This window comes from Andrographis paniculata, unplaced genomic scaffold (genome assembly GCF_009805555.1).
Source record: "Andrographis paniculata isolate CXL003 unplaced genomic scaffold, ASM980555v1 Contig19END, whole genome shotgun sequence".
NCBI classification, from domain to species: Eukaryota; Viridiplantae; Streptophyta; class Magnoliopsida; order Lamiales; family Acanthaceae; genus Andrographis; species Andrographis paniculata.
This window is the reverse complement of record NW_026137479.1, coordinates 174,004-194,656: the sequence shown is the minus strand read 5'-3', so window position 1 is coordinate 194,656 and position 20,653 is coordinate 174,004. Positions and strand designations below refer to the sequence as shown.

At 36.1% G+C, this 20,653-nt stretch overlaps 1 protein-coding gene across 2 annotated transcripts; it reads right to left on the bottom strand.

Annotated features, from left to right (window-relative positions):
• Nucleotides 1-871: 871 nt before the first annotated feature.
• LOC127242033 (uncharacterized) lies at nucleotides 872-20,584 on the bottom strand. Of its 2 annotated transcripts, none has more exons than XM_051261369.1 (37): nucleotides 20,076-20,584; nucleotides 19,848-19,944; nucleotides 17,489-19,677; nucleotides 16,993-17,107; nucleotides 15,355-16,161; nucleotides 14,963-15,215; nucleotides 14,746-14,883; nucleotides 14,382-14,638; nucleotides 13,842-13,965; nucleotides 13,622-13,746; nucleotides 12,419-13,083; nucleotides 12,204-12,321; nucleotides 12,011-12,127; nucleotides 10,854-10,948; nucleotides 10,202-10,347; nucleotides 9,942-9,997; nucleotides 9,630-9,843; nucleotides 8,349-8,765; nucleotides 7,988-8,268; nucleotides 7,837-7,922; nucleotides 7,668-7,754; nucleotides 6,718-6,976; nucleotides 6,163-6,582; nucleotides 5,981-6,074; nucleotides 4,481-4,806; nucleotides 3,988-4,104; nucleotides 3,689-3,856; nucleotides 3,440-3,568; nucleotides 3,225-3,314; nucleotides 3,024-3,130; nucleotides 2,784-2,932; nucleotides 2,510-2,592; nucleotides 2,327-2,422; nucleotides 2,107-2,229; nucleotides 1,936-2,019; nucleotides 1,705-1,845; nucleotides 872-1,606 (listed from the first exon to the last, which is right to left on the bottom strand). In XM_051261369.1, exons 1-37 carry the CDS (start codon nucleotides 20,351-20,353, stop codon nucleotides 1,268-1,270), a joined length of 9,390 nt encoding a protein of 3,129 aa, XP_051117326.1. In that variant the 5' UTR covers nucleotides 20,354-20,584; the 3' UTR covers nucleotides 872-1,267. The 2 variants fall into 2 exon arrangements, with proteins under 2 accessions (XP_051117326.1, XP_051117331.1); XM_051261374.1 differs by having other exon boundaries at nucleotides 14,963-15,110.
• Between the last annotated feature and the right edge of the window lie 69 nt (nucleotides 20,585-20,653).

Here is a 20,653-nt window from a genome sequence, read left to right as displayed (position 1 = left end):
ATTCTATATAGAATATAGATGCAGTGCAGCAGAGAATAGCGCATCCCTAGTTGAGAGATTTATCCATTTATATAATGGTAATAATTGATTGATATGAAAGGTCGGATAGATTAATACTATTTCTGTGGGCTAGTCGAAAGTGACATAGTTTGGTCGCCATGGCCTTTGTTTGTTATTTATATTTATTGCGTAGATGGGTTTTCCTTTCCCAGGTGTGGTGGGTCTGCCTTTCGACTGCCCACTGATTTTTATATTAGGATTGGTGAATTGTTCCGAGTTTTAAAGACACTGGTTTTTGTCAACGAGTGTTTCTTTTCTTCTTCTTCTTATTATTATTATTAATTTTATTTTTTTTTTCATGAGATTTCAGCTTCTTAGACTAATCAAAGTGATTTTATTTTATTTTTGAAAGAATTTGTTGGAAGCTAAAGGTTTGTCTTCTTGTCGTTTGAAATATAATGTTATATAAGTTTTTGTTTAAATAGTACATAGCGTTGATGTTTTGTAAAGAAAAATATATTTTTATTAAAAATCATGTCGATCGATAATATTAATTTGAATTTTAAAAATAATGAAAGTGCATAATCTGAAAGTCATATAAATTTGAAAGTTAAGTATTTTAGAATAGTGTATTTATTTTCCATTTTTTTATTTTTGTCTTTTTCTAGGTTTTCATTCTTACACTGTCCATTTCTTCAAAAATATATTTTGTATGACTTATAACATAAATAATACTCTAATAATTATGTAATGATTTTTTTTTTTTTTACTATTTCTACTCAATTATGCCTTTAATTTTTAAATTTAAAAGTAAATGAAGTTATTTTATTTATAAAATATACAGTATAATATTATTAAAATTAAAGTAAGCTAAAAAAAAAACATAAATATTTCATTAAAATGAATAATCTAAAATAAATTCATTTGTAACTACAAGGACTCGACCCGAATATAGCAGGTCCGAGTTCCCACAGTTTAATTGGCAAACAGGTAGACACGACTTCTGATTTACTTCCATGCCCATGTGAGCTTCTATTTCCATCTTCTTTGATCTAACATATCACATTAAATGCCCCAATATATTGGTGATCATCAAAACCAGTGTGCTGCACCCGGTTTTGGGACATCAAACCAGAGGCCTTATTACCAACCATTTACTGTTATAACCAAGCCTCCTCTTGCACAATTTCTAAGCTAACAACTAAAAGAGGGAACTTCAACACTATACACATCTTAGAAAAACTAACTACAACAACCAAGTGTAATCTTACTTGGATTCGTTGTTTTGATCAAGAAAACTTAGCAAATATCCACTGACAATCCTTCGTGCTAACGGATGAGGGATGTTCCGACACAAATATCCGTCGATGTAGGCGACTATACCCGACAGGATAAACTTCCCGATCCCCCATTTCCACACAAACCCGCCTACCATTGGCCCCCCGGCGCCATCATCTCCGGCAGTGTCATCTTCGTCCCCCTTAGCTTTCTCCTTCCACTTGATTTTCGCCACAACCTTTCCCGACTGCTTGCGAAGCACACGAATTATGAAACTCACAAATAAGTGCTCGCATAGCGTCAGTAGTGTAGGCCCAAGTCGCCATTCCTGGTAGACATTATAAAAGTTTCATATTTACGAGCAGTGACATGTTCCATTAGGACATTGAGGAGAATGAATAAAGAAAAAGAAAAAGAAACACTTACTCTTTCTCCTCGGATGAGTCGGAGGGACTGACCAGTCGTAGGTTCCCCTTTCAACAAAGCTTTGCTTGCGAGGAAGCCCTTTACGTTTTCCATTATTTCATTGATGAGAGAACTGCTCGGAGGAAGGTTCTTGAGGATAACCTGTGCGGAGACACAAAACATTTGTCGTATCAATGGATATACAACTAAAGTTACATGATTTTGTTAAGGAAATGTGGGGACAAGATTTACCTGGTTTTCCACGACTCTCACCCTAAGATATTCTTGTTTGTACATTGTATCAAGCATTGCTTGCAGGTAACCCTCGATATATAGCTGCATCGTTTTAAGTGAATGAAACAAGATCAAGAAGAGGTCATCTATGGTCTCGAAGGTTTCTTGTAAATTTTTCTCTCAACTCACCTCATCAACCCCGGGGCTTCTGTCGAGCTTAATTTTCCGATCTGGGCCACCTTCCATGAAAGCATTACTGAGAACTGATGGTTCCATAGCTAACTTTAGAATCCCTTGGTGAAAGCCATTCACCTGCATAATTCCATAACAGTAAGTCAGTAACAGTCTAACATATCGATCCACAACGAGCATTGAAAAAACAATTAGAGGAGGGGGAAATGAGATTCACCATTCCCGTGAAACCACTTGTCTCGGCTCCTCTAAGAACAGAGTCTGATATTTCGGTGACAGCAGCAAACAGCATATTCGACCCTGCTGTTTTCAACTGCAAATGAAACGAATGGAGGAACTTTATTCAACTATAACACTGGAACAACAATAGATTAGCAGATAAGTTTAAAAGGAGAGGTACCGTTTTTCCCATATCACCAAAGTACCGCTTTGTTCCAGAAAAGCCTTTGTTGTCGATGAATTTACTGATGAGCTTGAGGGTGCCTAATTTATGAATTATAGATAAAATGCGGACCACATCAGAGGACCATTGAGAGTGATCCATTCATTTTCCGAAGACACAGTTACCAGAAGCAAATAACACTAATGAAGAGTTATCCAAGGGACGAAAGTTTAACACTGTAACATGTTTCTCTATCATCTTAGATATCTTACTGCAAGATAGACTGGCATACCTAATGTGACACCAGGAATGTTAAGCAAGCCATTTGAAGGGTCGAAAAAGACATCTAGCGATGATGAAGCAAGATCATCAAATATCGATGCAAAACCAGGCGGAAGCAATGGACTTCCTTTTGCAATATAGACTGCTCTCATGGAATACCTACAAAACTCAAGAATAAATAAATAAAGTAGAAAAGAGATTCCCAATATAGAACCTAAACCAGAACACTAATTAAATAGCACCACCATACCAGGAATAGTGTTGTGCGCATTTTATAGTCAATTCACGTATGGTTATCAGGGCATGTGTTACGAGGACTCCGTTGAGCTCGACAGTCTTTTTCTTAATTGCAGGCATCTACATGGAGAAGAAGAAATAGTATTTAGATAACAGCAAACAATTTAATAAACTAAATAATCGATTATTTGGCAAAGGATAGATGCTCAAAGACCTTAATTACACTATGAAGCAGTGATCTCAGAGTCTCCTGAGTTGAACTATATCTGTAATGTGCATCCCCAGGAAGGAAGCTCGCCACAATCTTCAAATTTGCATAAAGACACAAATCAGCCGCATCCCATTGTTGATATTAAATGTTTGAAGGGAGAAGGAAAATGGAAAGGCATAAGAACTCATTCAAAGCAAAACCAATATGGATCTCAAAACCTTTATAGGGTGGATCTCAAAATGATCAAAATAGTACTGTTGACGCGGAGTACTTGAATTACTGAGAGAGCTTCTCCAAAATGGAACAATTTTCATTAGTGTCTCCTCGTCAAGGTTCAAGTCAAGAGGCTGCAAGGAAAGGTTCTTCAAATTAAAAACGGGCAAATATATAATTCACCCCAAAGAAGTTACTTGCAAGTGGAGGTTTGAAGCACAAATCAAGAACAATGGACACACTTTTATGGTTACCTGCAGAACAATAGAAAGATACTTGACTTGTTTGACAGAAGAAACAGTTGGAAGCAAAATAACAGCAACATGAAGGATGTAATCATTTGCATCGGACTTTTCTAATTGATGCCTACGAAGCATCGTTGCAAAAGGAGCTCCAACCCACTTTTCATCCATGCTCAGTGACTGCATCATCATGTACTAATCAGTAAAGCATACAAGCTTGATAGATCAACTGCTTCAACAAATCTCAGTCCTCGTGACAAACCCAGTGAAGAAAAGAGAGGTATGAATGACAAAAACCGAACTCCTTGTACCTGCACCCTGATTTGGTTATATTTTTGCTGGTCATTGAATATAGCATCCCAGTTAATTCTTTCAAGCCTTGTAATAATTATCGGTGCATACTCAAATGGCTCTTCTTGAACAACCTCCTTCAGAAAATTACAGAAAACACGATTACGATTTGTTTACAACATTCAAGCAAAGTAGAGAATTAAGCAACTACTTCAGATAGGTTAAGAGGAATTCTACCAGAATATGATTGCTTTACATTTCATTATGCAATATCATATGATCTTTGAAATTTTGTAATTTCCCATTTTTACCATAGATGTTAGTGGCGCATGGAATGCTATAGCACAAAACTTTCAGGAGCCATCGCCACATAGTGTGGGGCATGCTTTATTGAAATGTGAGACCATTGCGTAAGCAAATAATATATATGAGTAATTTAATTAAAGGAAACACAAAACAGATTATAGAGTGTAGATAAATTTTACACAGTGGGAAATTGATATATAAGTTAACCTGCTTGGCATGCTCCAGTAAGTGGACAGAGAAATAAGAGATTCTCAGCCGCAACTTTGTATGTGAGCCAGAAAAAACCTTATTTTCCTTATGACAATCAGATAACTCACAAATCCTCAAAACTCGCGTGACACCATCTGCATATACTTCAAATCCCACCTTTACAGTCACTGAACCAAATAATCTACTGTAAGTAGTTCGTTTCTGTCCTTCAGGTTTCTTCTCCAGAGGTAAATGAATTCCCAGATCTCTGGCTTGCTTGTTACTATAAAATGGTTTCCATGACCGCACCTTATCTAAGTTTATCTCACGCCATAGATGCACATCTGCAACAAGAGAACCGCACAATTGCAGAGCAAAATAACTTTTTATTAACCTAACAAAGACCTGGAAAAATAGTTTCCAACTTCACATTGGTTTTGACGTTCCCTCCAAAATGATGATATTGTAAACACAATAATACAATCTAAGGATCAGTATCGTTTATCAACTTCACATGGTACCAATGAGTGCAAATGTATAGTCTCTCTGGAAGAAACATTCTTGATATCATCTAACTGCCATAATCTGAGAAGGTAATTTAACATGGAAATAATATATTTTTAAGCGAGGGAAGGTTGGACCTTAAACTGATATTCTAAACTTTTTAGCTTGATTGACAGAAATGCTTCAACAAATTTCTAAATTTAACTTTGAGATATATGGAGAAGGGCATGTGTGAAGTCTAGAGTCCAGACCAATTTTCAGTGTTATTGTTCATGCCATGCACGGAATGAAATGAGCGAGATCTTCAAATCACAATTTTCTTTTAAAAGATGCATTCGGTGCAAATGGATCAAGTACATCACAAATGATCGGGGAACACTTCCTCTTTTTCTCTTTTCCTGTAGTTCAGTCTATTGTTCTTCTGAACCATTTCAAAAAACGTAATCTATCATGAAATCATAAAGGTAAGTAAAGAACTCCACTGAAAAGTTTGCAGACACCATAAAAAAGAGCTTTAAATTTAAAGAGCTAATTAACACCTGCAAGTGAGTAAGCAACCATAGTCATCCACCTTTTCTCTAGAGTTAAACACCACTTTTAGATATTTAATGTTATTTTGCTCAACAGCCATCACAGTTGGATCTACTTCACTATTTCGATCATTCAATAGTTCAAATTGAATCTTTTGCTGATAGGTGTGTCAATCTCAATTCTATGATATCAACTCGGTAGTTCACCAATTAATGAAGAATAAGCTACAACTTCTAGCCATGAATTGTATACCCCCACGAAAAATCCCACTTAATTACGAATTTGGTTAGAATAGCCCCTAAAATAGCAAGAGATTCACAAGATCATCGCTGCATCATCTGTCCTTCTAGTAGCAATTGGTCATGTCCATCGTTAAAAATTCGTCTCATTATGTAGCACCCATAGGAAGTGATGCACCGATGTTAATTAAATCAAGCAAACTTGCATTCAAACTCAGAGTAAAGAAAGAAGATAAGAAATTACCAAGTAGGACAACTAGTTTGTGTGGAAGGGTCAAGTCATCCCAGGCATAAAGAGCACTATCCCCTGCTCCTAACGTCTCTTCAGATACAGAACCCTGAAAAAATAAATGAAAATAAGAAAAACAATTACTAGTCACGTACATTGAATTATACATGGCAAAGAAAAAACAGAAATACATCAACCTTTTGATAATAAGTTATAGGAGAATGATGTAATCCGTTCTCTATCCTGTACGGGAGGTTGGTGACAGGTGGTCGGTGGAATTGCAAAACAATAGCAGATCCTTCTTCCACTGCATGAACAGCAGCAAATTCACCTGAATGATCTTTAGACTTGCCATCAGATTGACTTTCAGGTAATTCCAAGGATTTTCTAAATCTCAGGAAAAATCGTCCCAGTGAAGCCACACATACTGGGCCTGACCATCCAAATGTGGTCCCACATGGACGAAACTGAATGAAGAAGGATGGGTCATTTTGAGGTTTGGTATGCTTTCTGAGAAGATTTTCAATAATGTTGGTTTCTTTCTTCTTTGGTAAAATAGAATTTAGCCTCAAAGTTGTCCTCTGTTTGCTGTTGATAGTGATCAACTCTTCCATCCCCTTCAAAAAAGAAACACACACACACACACACACACACACACACACACATATATATATATATCAGAGCAAAATAGAGGACTTCAATGAACACAAAATCTTAACTTTCTGTTAAAATATTTTACAGTCGGGAAATACCTCCATATAGCATTGCCGAATGGCAATGACACCTTCTGATTCATTGTGTATAACATATCTCGGATTCAGAGAAACCACATGTGATGAGACCTTTCCAGTCAACGCTGGCCTTAAAGACACGCCTAGCCTCATAATACTTTTCAATCCATACAATTCTTCCGATTTCAGGTCTATCTCTGTTAGACCAGATAATGCATCCAAGTCCAACTGTGCCTCAAGTTCTTTTTCCACCAAGAGTTTGAAGCACAACTTGTGGCATCTGGTCAGGAAAAGAATATCATCAAGAAGCTCCAAGAATATAATCCAACATTATATTAACTATCCCATTATAGACCATATTTATCTCACTTATTAAAATTATTATTTATTCCAGTCTCATTGAGTAAAATTTAGTATTTGGAATACTATAATATTTGGATTTATTAACTCAATCTCAATCTATTAAGCACTACTTGAAAACTAACACATTACGTACAATTTAGCATCTAAGAGAGAGATAATTACAGTGTGTGAAGAGATTCAGAGCTTTCGGGTATCAGCAGAAAGTGCAAAGATATGGTAAGGCAGTTCATGATAATTGATAATATTCAACATTGTAAGCTAAAATAATTATTAGGAAAATTTAAGGAATATTTGCTCCACGATCCTCTGGTTTCGGAAGATTGGCTATAATATCCACCCCCTCCAAAATTTCCTCAATCTTTACCAACAAGAAGTCTACATAGAAATGAATAAGCTGCACCTGTCTTAAAAAGGTAGTCTGCATACATATTTATTTTAAAGAAAATCTTAACATGCTCACACTAATGATTTTATCCAGCAAAATAAATAAATTAAAAATTTTAATATATTTTCTTAACTCTTTTTTTATGTGTCTTAAGAACAGAATTACCAATTAATTTCTTAAGAAGCTAGCTGCAAAAAAAAAAAAAAAAAAGATAACAGTTTACTTAAGAAACCAGGAAATTGTGGAATTAGCAGGAAAATATGATCCTGACTCCAAAGGAATATCAGCACCAAGTCTCTCCAAGTCAATCCTGCAAAACACCAGTTTCTTGTTCAGGACAAAATTGAACCCATAGTTAAAGCCTCTATTTTTATGGCTCAAATATCCAATACCTAGGTAAAGGCTTTTGGTTTGCAGGAATGCAAAATAATGGCTCGTTTATATCATTCCGCAAGGAATATGGTGTGAATACACCAGCCTGTAGACAGAATCAATGGGTTTACAATCTAAACATGTGTGTAATTAACGTCTTAGGATAATTACCTCTAATGTGCCCTGGGGCCCACGAGACAATCTAAGTAGAGCAAAATACTTCCCACCATCAAAATCCAACTCAATGTCCAAATGAGAGACATCATCTTTTTGTTTCTGTAATTTTCTGACCCAGTCACTGCTATTGATGGGTTTACATCTTGAACCGTAAGAAGTTAAAGTAACAACAAAAAAAATGGCAGCAGGGTTAGCATAAAATTTGGCAGCTGATCCATATGAAATTGTTGCTTGATTCCACAAACTATGACCGTCCGGGGTGTTGCCATATGGATCTGCAACAAGGCGAAGGTTAATCTATAATAAATATCAAACAAATAAACCAAAAGCCTTGAGATATTTTCTGCATTATTACCCTTATCAGTCAAACTGACATGTATATCCGTGTGTAATAAATTTGAAACCTCAATCGTAGGAAGAAGAAATATTTCCTTCTGTTCTTGCATTGCAACTGGTGAATTTCTATTACCGGATGCATACCCAAACTTATCAGGATTTACAACAGGTACATCCTTTCTAACAGTCTGTATCAAGAAATGTATGTTACCAATGAAGCCTTCTTCAGATTTGACAGCACAACTTGCACTGCTCAGTGAGATTTTTACTGGGCTGCGAGACAATGCCTTTCGCACTTGGTAACTCAATTTGTCAAATAGCCCAGATAGGCGAACAGGTTTTCCACCTTTTAGATCATCTGACCACTCTACTAATGTGTTTTTAAGTGTTTCCAACTTCTCTGCAATGTTGGGCCTGAACGAGAATACATAATTCCCTACAAATCATTTTTTTTTTTCTTAATTTCATGATTTTCTGTGAAAATGAACTAGTGATAAGACAGGCATATCATATGCATGCATGAAAATATGTACTGATGCATGGATAGTAACAATATCAGAGGATCCAAAAATAAAAGTACCACAAGAAACAACCCCTTATATATGGAAAAAAGAAAAAGTCATTCTAGCATCATCTAATAAAATATTAAATGTCCTCAAACTAAATCATACAAGCTCCCACTACTGACTCAGCATGTTATACAACAAAACTCATAAAACTATTGTGTATTAAGTAATACCAATATTCTTCTCACTATGCTTGTAACTACTAATGCCAATACTATATTCTGCTAATCTGTTTCAAATGTAACTTTATGGATCCAAGTACATAGCACAATTTTTTGCAAACAGTATATTAAGTCACATATACCTCATTAGCTGCAAACATAGGACACAAATTGTAAGGATCAGATTCAATAAAGCAGAAATAGCAGGCTATGCAGTCAATGGAAATATATCTAGCAACACAAACTTCCAGTAGTTCATAAATATCAACTTTATTATCATAAGAAGCATAAAAATTTACCCCCACAGAGATAAATTAAAGTTTCTTTGAAATGATGTCACTGAAAATATATATGTATATAATTTCTAGATGCTTATAAATTAATAAATTAATAGATTTAGAAATACTAAAAATCAGAATATATGTAAGCATTTAAAATTTAAGAAGAAATGTTCTCCAAATAATGTGTGATCTTGGTTCTTTCCAATTAAACATTCAGACTACTGTGGAACAAATTATTAAAAGTAAATATCCTCTAAGTGTTGACTAAATGAAGTACGAAGAAAGGACATACCAACACTTAAAGAAGTTAATGCCTTTCTTGAACCACCGGATAAGTCAATAGCAGTAAATGCTGTCACACCATCATCTATAATTTCTCCAGCTCTCAATATCAGGGAAGCAGACTCAGTTTCATCATGCTGAGATCTTTGAAAATGCAGCTCCATCGAGAAATCAGTTTCATTATATATCTTCAGCAGGGGAGAGACATTAATTGACAAGCCATCCTTTATGAAACAGATAGGAAAAGAAAACCCAAATCAATTTCAGCGACAGGAAATCATAAAATCATAGCAAAGACTCAGACATTGTTGGGAAATTATACCTCAATCCCCTTTGAAATGTCCACAACAACAATTGGACCAGGAAACAATTTTGAGTCTGATCAAGTACAGAAATTTCATCAACTCAAAAGACTTACCATTTAAGGTAACATGCATGCTTAATGAGTAGAGGAAAAGTAGATATTCGTCACAATTTCATATGATTTCTACCAACAGTGGTCATTACAATTTCTCTTGGCAATGTGAACCAAAAGCTTATTGTATAAAAGAATTTTATATGTGTAGAAGATGAACGCATTACCTTGCCTTGACACAATGCGTGTTCTCCAAGCAAATTGTTGAGCTTCTAAAAGTGATAAACGGATCGGAGAAGTTGAAAATTCTTGGCGGACAAGTTGTATTGAAAAGAAAGAAGCCTCTGGTGGTTGATTGTCCAAAGCTAGGTGCCTCCAAAACATGCCCATGAATCGCAAGAGCACAAATCAGTTGAAGAAATGAAATTGCAACCATGAAAGTGAAGAAAATAAAGTAAGCTATGTCAAAGACATCACGTTAAAAGGAAGAAAATTGTTGTTAAAAAACAAATTCAACAGTCAAAAAAAAAATCAATGTAAGTATTGCTTAATTGTTGTTTTGTTATCTAGCAATGCAGTACCTCAGAAGAAAATTAAACGAAATTCATCTGAACATTTAATGTAGTTACCAGATGGGATTGTTATATGCATCGTGCACATATTGTTCGTCATGGCCAAAATTAGAGATGTGTTTATCTAGTATTCTGTTAAAATATTATATTGGAACTAGGAATTGTTCACTAATCCTCATTTTCTGTACATAAAAGAATGCAACGACCTTAAAAGAAGCAATTATCCATTACATATTCAAACTGATAAAACTAGACCCAGATATCAATAACCAAGAAATAAAAAATAAAAAAATCCCACTGACGCTACCTTAAGAACGTGGAAGTTGATTGTCTTGCAGAAATCAATGCATCTTGATTATCATAGAACTGGCAAACAAGGGTCAAGCCAGATTTGTTTTCAATCTGCCAATGGAAACATCAGCTCACTATTCCACTTAAAGAAGAAGAAGATATCCCAGGCCCAATCAAAAGCATACAATCAAATTGACTAAGCACAGCATGAAGGATATAAATGAAATGGGAGACCAGATGGAGTTATCACAAAGCTTTCAAGATAAGATGCCACTAAGAAAGAAATGGGAACATCAAACATATGGTGGCCACGAACAATGCAACAACGCATAATAGTTTCTCTAACATTTCAAAGGAAATTAGATCCAATTTCTATTTTTTAATTCAGTAGAATAAAAACTCTGCTATGTTCGTTGGCAGTATCCAAACTGCAGTGGAAGTTTATTAATAAAACATTAGTTTGTTATAGAGCAAGAGCATGGAAATTGAATAATTGAGGTCGATTTACTGTTAGAGGAGGGAGTCCAAGTGACTAGAGCAACACTTAGCTAGAAACTTAGCTGCAGTATATTACAGGTTTTGACAGACATTCTAACAGAAGATGTGAACTTAATTGAACTTAGTAAAAAACAACTTAAGACCTAGGTTGCAACTGTGAATAGACAATTTGTACATAGGTTCGTAGACAGTAGATTAGGGTGGTTGGATACAGAGCAAACTTAGGCATGTTGGTGTTTCCAGGAAGGAAATCCCCTATTGGTTATCATTTGACTTTGCTTTTCACTTATGTTTTGGCTTTCACTGGTAGAATTTATCTTTTAACGATTAGCTACTGCAATATTTAGTTGCTTGCTTTGCTGCTAATTTATGGTTTGATATAATGACACAAGGGTAGTTGGGTAGATTCCAAACAGAAAAATGATCAAACATCATTAAGACTCAGCAAAGAAAGAAATATACAAAGGTAGGTATTATTTCATATATATATATATATATATATTCTAGTTAATGATTGTAGGTCACATTAGAAAACATGAGGCCACTTAGGTAAAAACACAAAGACACACACACAAAAAAAATTTAGGAATTTTCAAGAGAATTGCCATATGAAACCAATAAAAAAAACCGTACCAAAACATCAATGCAAGTCAGACACAAGTTCAGCTTAAGTACCTTGCAACAATTTGCCAAAACACGAGCATTGTTTACAGCATAGGGGCCAGCCAAATCCAACTTCCCAATCACAAACAGAAAGATATCTACTGAAAGTTCACTCAGTAATAGAGTCACCTGCCAATGACATGCCAAAAGTAATGGAAACATAACTATCATTATAATAGAAACAAATAAACAAAAAAGAACTAACCTCTTTAACTCTAGCATGGAAATGATTTGTAGCTGTGTTAGAGAGATTTTCTGTAGCCTTAACAAGAAATTTATGAGAGAAGAAAGTGGAGACTTCAAAAGGTTGAATCAATTCTTTCCTAAAATAACATGTGAAAAAAATAATTATATGAAGCATCTAAGCAGTCATAATATAGGAAAAATGCAAATGCAGAACTGATGCATGAAAACAGTTACCATGAGTTTTGCTGGGCTTCAAAATAATACAATGTGGTTTCAGTTGTGTTCATAACTCTGACTTTAGAATCAAGTATCTGTATTACAGTTTGACTGGGTATAATTGATGCCTGAAGAAGTGGGAATTTTTCTTGAGTATCTGATATCTCATGGACAACTGTCAAGATAACCTTGTCTAATGTAACTATGATTCCCAAAAGGTTCCCATTTGTCTTCAACTCTCTAGTTTCATCCTCTGAGGACGTACAAATTCCCCTTGGTCTAATGGTGGGGATGGATGGCTCCTCCAATACATTGTCATTCAATGAAACATCGTCATCAAACACCTTCCATTTAAAAACATTTCCAGGCTTGTTGACAAATTCTAGAGTGCCATCAACAAAGGCCACTGCATAGTCGTTTTTCTTATTCACAAGGTGAAAGGTTTTATTAGATAAAGTAGCAGAAGATTCCAGCTCAATAGCATCTTCATGGACACCAGGGTTAAAAGGAAGAGCTCTCCAAAGTGCATGCTCACTATCTTTAGAACTAGATACATCCACGAATCTTGACCTTTGGTGACAACTCAATCGCAATGGTTCCCCAGAGTTATCTTTAGCATACAAAGACATTAGAGAAAAAACAGGTTTACCTGGCTTCCATCTTCTTGGCTTGTGATACTTTACCTGAACAAACATTTTGTAGAAACAATTAAGTTCGTTACAAATCCCATTGACTTATTACAGAACTATTATTACCCATCAAAACTCAAATTTGTTTTACAGATTCTCTGTGGAGGGTTGCTCTCTTATTACAAATCCCATTGTCTTATTACAGAACTATTAGATTACCCATCAAAAAATCAAATTTGTTTTACAGATTCTGTGAGAGAGGAGGATTGCTCTTCTTTCAACCATCATCCAATTAAGAAGAATGTGCCAGGATACAATATAAAATAAACTCAGAGGATTTGTATGACAGTGAGCAAATGTGGCGGGGAGTACATTTCCACCTTCAGACCGACAAAAGATATGAACTGAAATTTCAATGTAAATAGATAAACAAATCTGAAGCAGCAAATATCTTGTTCAGATAGGGTAATTTCAATTCAAAAGGTAAACTAATCAGAACCCAAGTATATCACGTGAAGCATGCTTAGATAAATTGAACACCTCCAGAATTTAATCGCTCTTGAATGTAAAGATCGATGTTAAAGTATCTTACTCTAAAAAGAGCCTGCTCTCCCCCTAGTGAATAATGATTTGCCCCACCAATATCATATCCCCCCTCTGAACCTCTAACAGCCACATACATGTGTTGGTCAACATCTTGGATTGCAACAATTGTTCCTGTGAGATGTTGCAGGGGTGTCATTGTGTAAATTGTGAAAGGGAGCAATTCAACAAGGAAAATAACAAAGAAGAAGATATAACTAAATAAGTACCATCAGGAATGAATCTTTCTATGCTTCCTTCTGCATGGTTATAAGGCAATTGCCTGGATTCTATCAGAGAAGGTCCCTCTTTTATGCGGATATTAGAGAATATTTCAAAAGCAGTAAGCAGCATCTGTGCGAAAATTCTAAACGACATAAATCACATTGATCACTTACTAAGAAAAATGATGTAGAAACTACAAAGGTTTCAACAAAATGAGGAACCACAAAACATTGTACAACTTAATGTAATGATGAAAAGAACTTTCTACAATGCATAAATAAATCCTATTAACTTCTTACATGCCTAATAGAGAGCAGTTCCACAAAGATGCGTGATATACCGAAACATGTTTTCTTTGTCAAAATAACTAGTCATAATTGCAAACAATTTTCTACCATCTAAAGTTACAGATATGAAGAAACAACTTAAAGTTTGTTACTATTCTAATTGGGCATGTCAGGGCCATGACAACACAGATTGCAAGATATTACATTTACATTAAAGCATATGTCAGATAATATTTGTATCCATCAAAAGATTTTGACCTTTATTTCACAGAGAGAGAGAGTCATATCAAAGCCCAATATAGAACCATTCCCAACCCAAATCTGATTTGAGCATGCACGACTGATCTGATCTCTTGTCACAGGTCCATCAACAGCAATGGAACACTGCAAATCTTTCAGAATGTACTTCTGAGGACTTGCATTCAAGTCTTTTTCTCCTGGGTTGCTGATGGAAATATCAACATGAGAAATCTTCTGTGAGACAGAGGAACTTGTGCCACTAGCACCAGCCACATCTGAGAGAATGACATTTTATTGACCAAGAGCATATGGTCAGTTCTTATAAATCTGGGTGACGAGTCATTGGGCACAACAGCTGAGAAAGGACCATGAATAACCTTACCTATCTCTCCTGAGCTCCCATGCATGAATTGAGAAAGTATTGAAAACCTGGAAATGCTGGCTGAAATTTTTCTCACAGTAGTTGAGAGTTCAAGACTGGTAAATGAGTCAACCTCAAATAGAAGTTTCTGGAGTTTGCCTGCATTGCAGCAAACTTGTTTATATTATATCACAAATTCACTTTTTAACATATCCAACAAGAAATGAAGATGGCATACCAGATTCGTCTCGCTCCACAAGTATAAGAGAGAAATGCAGGACTTTCATGCAAAATGCTTCAAGAGAAGGCCATGTAATTTTTCCTTGTTGGACTAGTTGCATATTAACACTAGATTGACCAAGTGAAGAAGTTGTATCACTGACAAACTGAACAACACTAGAAGAGTAAATTTCTGAGATCCTTTTATGGTAAAAAGTAAAGCATTCAACAAGCATCATTGCAGCAGTTGCCTCAAGTAAAAAGGAAGCACCCTGCCAAGGAGCAACCATATCAGTCTTATCAATTACGGGCTCACATATTTATCATGCATACTAATTACAAGAACGATTTCAAATATATTGATCTGCCAATTAGAAATATAAATTAGCTGGAATATGACAAGCATAACACCTTGCATTCGCAGGAGATTGCTTTAATTTCACCACCAATAGATATAGATGCATTAGATTCCACAAGGTCATTGATCAAAATATCTTTCACTTCAGATTCACCTAGATAAACTTCAGAAAAGAGAATTTCTGCAGAGAACCAATGCTCCCCTGGCCTTTCAGTATTCACTGTCGACGAAGAAGCACCCCAGGTATGAGATGAAGACACACTAGAACCAGATTCTTCAGCTGCAGTATGTAAGTTTACTAACTGTAAGGCTTTCTCAGAGTTTCTCAAGAAGAAACACACTTTCCCATGATGAAGTGATGCTTCAGTCAAGAAATTTAAAGAGGATAATATATGTTTCAGTTCAGATTTATTGACAGTTTCATCAAACTCATCCAAATATCGAAAAATAACATATCGAACTTCGGTTGTTGCAACAGTACTATCCACATTATGCCCATCAAAAGTAAATTCCATTATTAACTTCTGAAAAGTGGCATAAATCCCATTCCTGTGGATGTCATGCATGGGCAGCTTTCTGCCAATTTCTCCACCAGTAGTTGCAATGCTCATATATGTCGCGAGACTATAATCTCTCCTGGAATTATGAATTACCAAGTCAAATGACCTAAGCTCACAAGCACACTTGAGAAAAACTTGAGGGTCTGCCACAAAAGCTATCTGTTCACTTAGAGCAACGGATGATTCCCCACCCTCATAATCAAAAGGACTCCACTCTTTGCTTGATAATCCTTCATTTACATCACGACCTGATCCATCAATAGTGAAGGCAAGTGACTCATCAAACACTCCAGCAATTATCTGGAAAGAAAATAATCTAAAGTTATGAAAGAAAATAATCCTATTCCTAGGGTAGAAATAAAAATCAGGCTATCCACTAACACTCCAGCAATTATTTGAAAAGAAAACAATCTAAGGTTATGAAAGAAAATAATCCTAGGGTTGAAATAAAAAACAGGCTATCAACTAACATTTAAAGCATCATCCAAAATGTATTACCAACAAAAGAAAATCAATTAAGAAAGAACTATTTTCCAGGATGCAGGAATACATAGATACATCAAGTTTAGAAGTACATTATGGAGACATATAGTAGTAAACAGGCAAGAGATTAAGCATAAGATGTACTTATACCATTGTAACATTTGCACACTGGCCACTATTGGATTCATTATCATAAAGATTATAAGTATGTCACAGTATCAAGTTCATAAAAAATGTTCAATTGTTTCCTTCAATCAAATTAAGGTAAAAAAACAGTGACAAATATATTTTATATGTGTTTGTGTCTTCCGTGTGAACAACTCAACACAATTACAGTACTTCACAAGGAAAAATATTCTATGTAGTTTTGTAAAAATGGCACACGGTAATCATTCACCTTGCAGGCACAACACTGTATATGTGAATAAAATGCATATATTTAAAGATAGGGAAGTGGAAGGCACTGAAAGTTCCCTAGCACATCCAATCATGTGATGAAAATTTTTTATAGAAGAAATATTAAGCACAGAAGTGATAAATAAACATATGCAATTAAGAAACCAAAAGTGGAGATGAATAAAGACCCCTGATTGAGCACACAACAGAATTTTTATTCCATGAATGTTATCAAGCCATTAGAAAATTTACCATTGCCAAAACATACATCTCCTCCAGAAACACTGAACAGTTAAAGCCCGTAGCGATCCAATGGGAGGCGGCTGAGACAGCAACAACAGATGAACTAAATGAATGATAATACTTCCTGCCATAGACAAGTAAACATGACATATAAGTAAACAAACATCAAACTAAATGGGTATGAACATCTACATAAGTATATTTGTGCCTCAGTTTAAAATGCAACATGTTTAAACCCTTTCGATGCCTTAATGTTTTGTCGTGTACTGCATGGTTACTCGACTTAGAAATGTTTCAATGAGAGCAAGGTTAACTACTACAGCAATTGACTTCCAAGAAACCAACTGGTAATTCTCATTAGGCAATAGGATATATATACATATAGAGGGGGAGGTGGCAGCCACTCATCAACCACTGAACTTACAGACAATCTACAAGATACGGGCACAACAATTCACCCTATGTTTCTATCGCATAATACACAATGCAAAATACAGAAGCTTACCTGATGCAACTAACTTGTGCAGCTGTTGACTTTATTATAGCAATATGGAGTTTTTGGTTCTCAATGGTTTCATCCAAGTAAACTTTAAAACCATAAGCTTTAAGGTATGCATTGAGTGGAATCCTCCCTTCACAGCTGTAAGCTCCATTATCGGATTTAAGGATGTCAATTTCTTTAAGTTCCTCCAATCCAAGATGCATTTCCCGTGTACAAGATTCAGTGCTTTCTCTTGAAAATCCAGCATGATCTTCCATAGTTGGTGATACCAGAAACTCAATGTTGCTGCTTTCCAACGAGAACTTCATGTGATGAGGAGAACTTCTAGTTTCAGAATGAAGCTGATTATTTAACAGAGATAGTACAATGTGAGGGCCAGCAATGAGAGCTGCAATTTCTACGCGCTTCTCAGGAAGCATTTTGACAATGTTCATTTCAATTTTTCTAGAACAAGAGGTAAATTTATCACCCCAATACCTCATGTCTGGACCCTCATCAGTCATTGTTGGCTCTTGAGAAAGAACATTTTTCCTCTTTGTGTTCTTGAGCATAGCACGCTGCATTTGTCTGAAGAGCACAATAGCTGAAGTGAAAGAATTGTGTTCCAGGTTGATGTTCAATTTACCAACAACCATGTAACTAGAATAGCTGATGTCATGATCAGTCACACAGCTCCGTGACTCATAAAGAATCCAGGGATCTTGAACATTCGGTATATTTTCTTCCTCAGATTTTGAAGTATTGTTCCAATTCAACCACAGTTTCACCAAAAGGCTGTCTAACTGAGGGATGGAAGACCCCTCAATATCATCAGTAGAATTAGCATCAGTAGCTTCATCATCAGAACCTCCAGGAAAGTAAATAACCTGTGCGGGATCACTCCATAAGACTACCTGCATCATGTCAACTTTCTTCTTCGAATGTTCCGGAAAGTAACTACCAGCAACAGCTTTTGCACTAGAAAAGGAATGAACCTTCCCAGATGCAAATGTCAAACACTGTTCAGATATATTTACTAGGTACCTTAAGAAGATCCTATTTACTGAGAAATGGAATGAAAGCGAGTCATGGAAGGGAATCCTAGAGTCTGGAACTGTTTTCCCCCTGAGAGGAGACAGTGATTTATTGTCTGGAGAAATATTTAAAGAAATTTCCTCAACTTTCACGATGACACATTGCTCTAAAAGGTTATTTTCATTACCATAGACAAAATGAGGATTACTTCGCTTATGAAAAGTTTGTAGAACTTTGTGCAGAAACAGGATCCGCATTAATGCAACCAACAATGTGCCTATCATTCTCAAAATAAACATGATTAGCTGACAGATCTTCGAAAAGGGTCTTCTATTGAGCAACTCAACATAATTACTAGCTCGGTCAGAAGGACCTGCTTCCAACCTGGAGCGAACTATTCTTCGAGCTACTGCAATTGCTTCAGCAGACAGACCTTTTTCAATTCCAGAAATCAACTTCCACTGAGTCCTAACTGACCTTGAATATGCTGCATTCTTAAACATGGAGGTAACTGATCTTTTCATTGCTGCATCTGCTGGGTACCCAACTAATAATAATATCCTCCGATACATATTAATATAACGCAACCATAAACATGCAATTGCAAATACTTTAACAAATGCTGTGCTAGATGTGGGAACTAGCGAACTAATTTTAGATGCCGCTATACTCCACAGCTGTTTTCCTGATCTGCGGACTTTTTGTTCCTTCGATAATAGAGCATACAACAAGAATAAGACAGAGAGATCTGCTGGAGAACATAAAAACTCCAATGACGGAAAATGAAGAAAGAAACTTAGCCACTGCAGATGATTCAACTTGACTAATGCATACACATTGGTTGCAGGACAAATGCAGCGACTGGAATCTTCAGTGTTTGACTTTATCTCAAAGCCATTAACATCAACATCAAATGAGCTTTCTTCAAGGGGCACAGAAAAGATACGCATTAACCCCCTCACAAATACTCTATGGCCTATTGCATGTGATCCAATACCGAATTTTTCCATGTACATCGAGCAGGAAACAGATTCAGGCAAATGAGAAGATTGCAGAAGCACGTGTACATCATGCAACTGCAACTTGCAATGTCTAATTACAGTATTTACAAAGGATGTTCTCCATGTTCCATTAGTGATCTCTGAAATCCTTTTAATTGCACCATGTAATGCATGACCCTAAAACATCAACAGCATGAATACCACATTTTAGCTTCAGACGTGGAACAGATTGCAAAGCACAATTTTTTTTTGCATTAAATTGTTTTCTTTGAAAACAAGATTTACAGGACCACTTATTCCATTTTTCTTAGCTCCTTAATTGTTCAACTAAAAAATGTTTAAAATACCTCAGGATCAATCTCTTGGAGAATCTTGTTCCTTTCTTCCACCGAGGTATCTCTTGGCTTCTTCTTCCACTTGACTCCTCTCTCATCCTCCTCTTCTCTTTCAAAACCAACAAAGAAGCAAAACAAAAGACAAAACAAAAACAAGAGAACTATCAAGAAACCATTAATTTGAACTGCTTTTGATTTTTAAAATCAAGGCGACAGACAGGATAAAACTTAAAGGCATACCCGAATCCAAGAACAACGTATAGGCCACGAACAATGAGAGTGAATGCAGCGGATGAAAACGGAGAGAAGTGCAGACTCATGTGCTCCACACTCGCTTCCTTGAAACAAACTCTTGACGGGTCGTCGAGCAATTCGTTCAGCGCGGAAATGTTGAAACTAACACTACTTAGGGCTCCGTTCAACCGGAAAAATCCGAGCTTCAATTCGAGGTCTGGGTCTCTCAGCCACGGCTGCAGCAGCGATGCCAGCCTCCGCTGAATGAAATCGTTGAAGAACATCGTCCGATTTTGTTTGTTCTCTTCACTCTGCTCCGAACCGAGAGAGGTTCTTCTTCTTCCCCGGAACAAAACAATTCAATTCTAGAAGATAGATAGTAGACAAAAAAGTCATCGGCGGCATTAATTCATGAACCCAACCAAGCAAAGAACAATCTCAATCTCCCCAATTGCTGCAGCCGGCTTTACGCATCCTCGTCCTTGGCGATCAAGATAAAAGTCACTGGCAAGCTGATTTCTCACACGTGTGCAAATTGCAATGCAATTAATGAAACGAAACGAATAAAAAAACATGATCCAGTT

Excerpts from the sequence above, each read along its gene's own strand:
- LOC127242033 (XM_051261369.1), bottom strand. The coding sequence starts at position 20,353 with ATGTTCTTCAACGATTTCATTCAGCGGAGGCTGGCATCGCTGCTGCAG. Across the intron at positions 15,216-15,354 it reads CAATCTCCTGCGAATGCAAG|GGTGCTTCCTTTTTACTTGA; the intron begins GTGTTATGCTTG and ends GCTCCTTGGCAG. Across the intron at positions 6,977-7,667 it reads ACAATTTCCTGGTTTCTTAA|ATGCCACAAGTTGTGCTTCA; the intron begins GTAAACTGTTAT and ends TTTCCTGACCAG.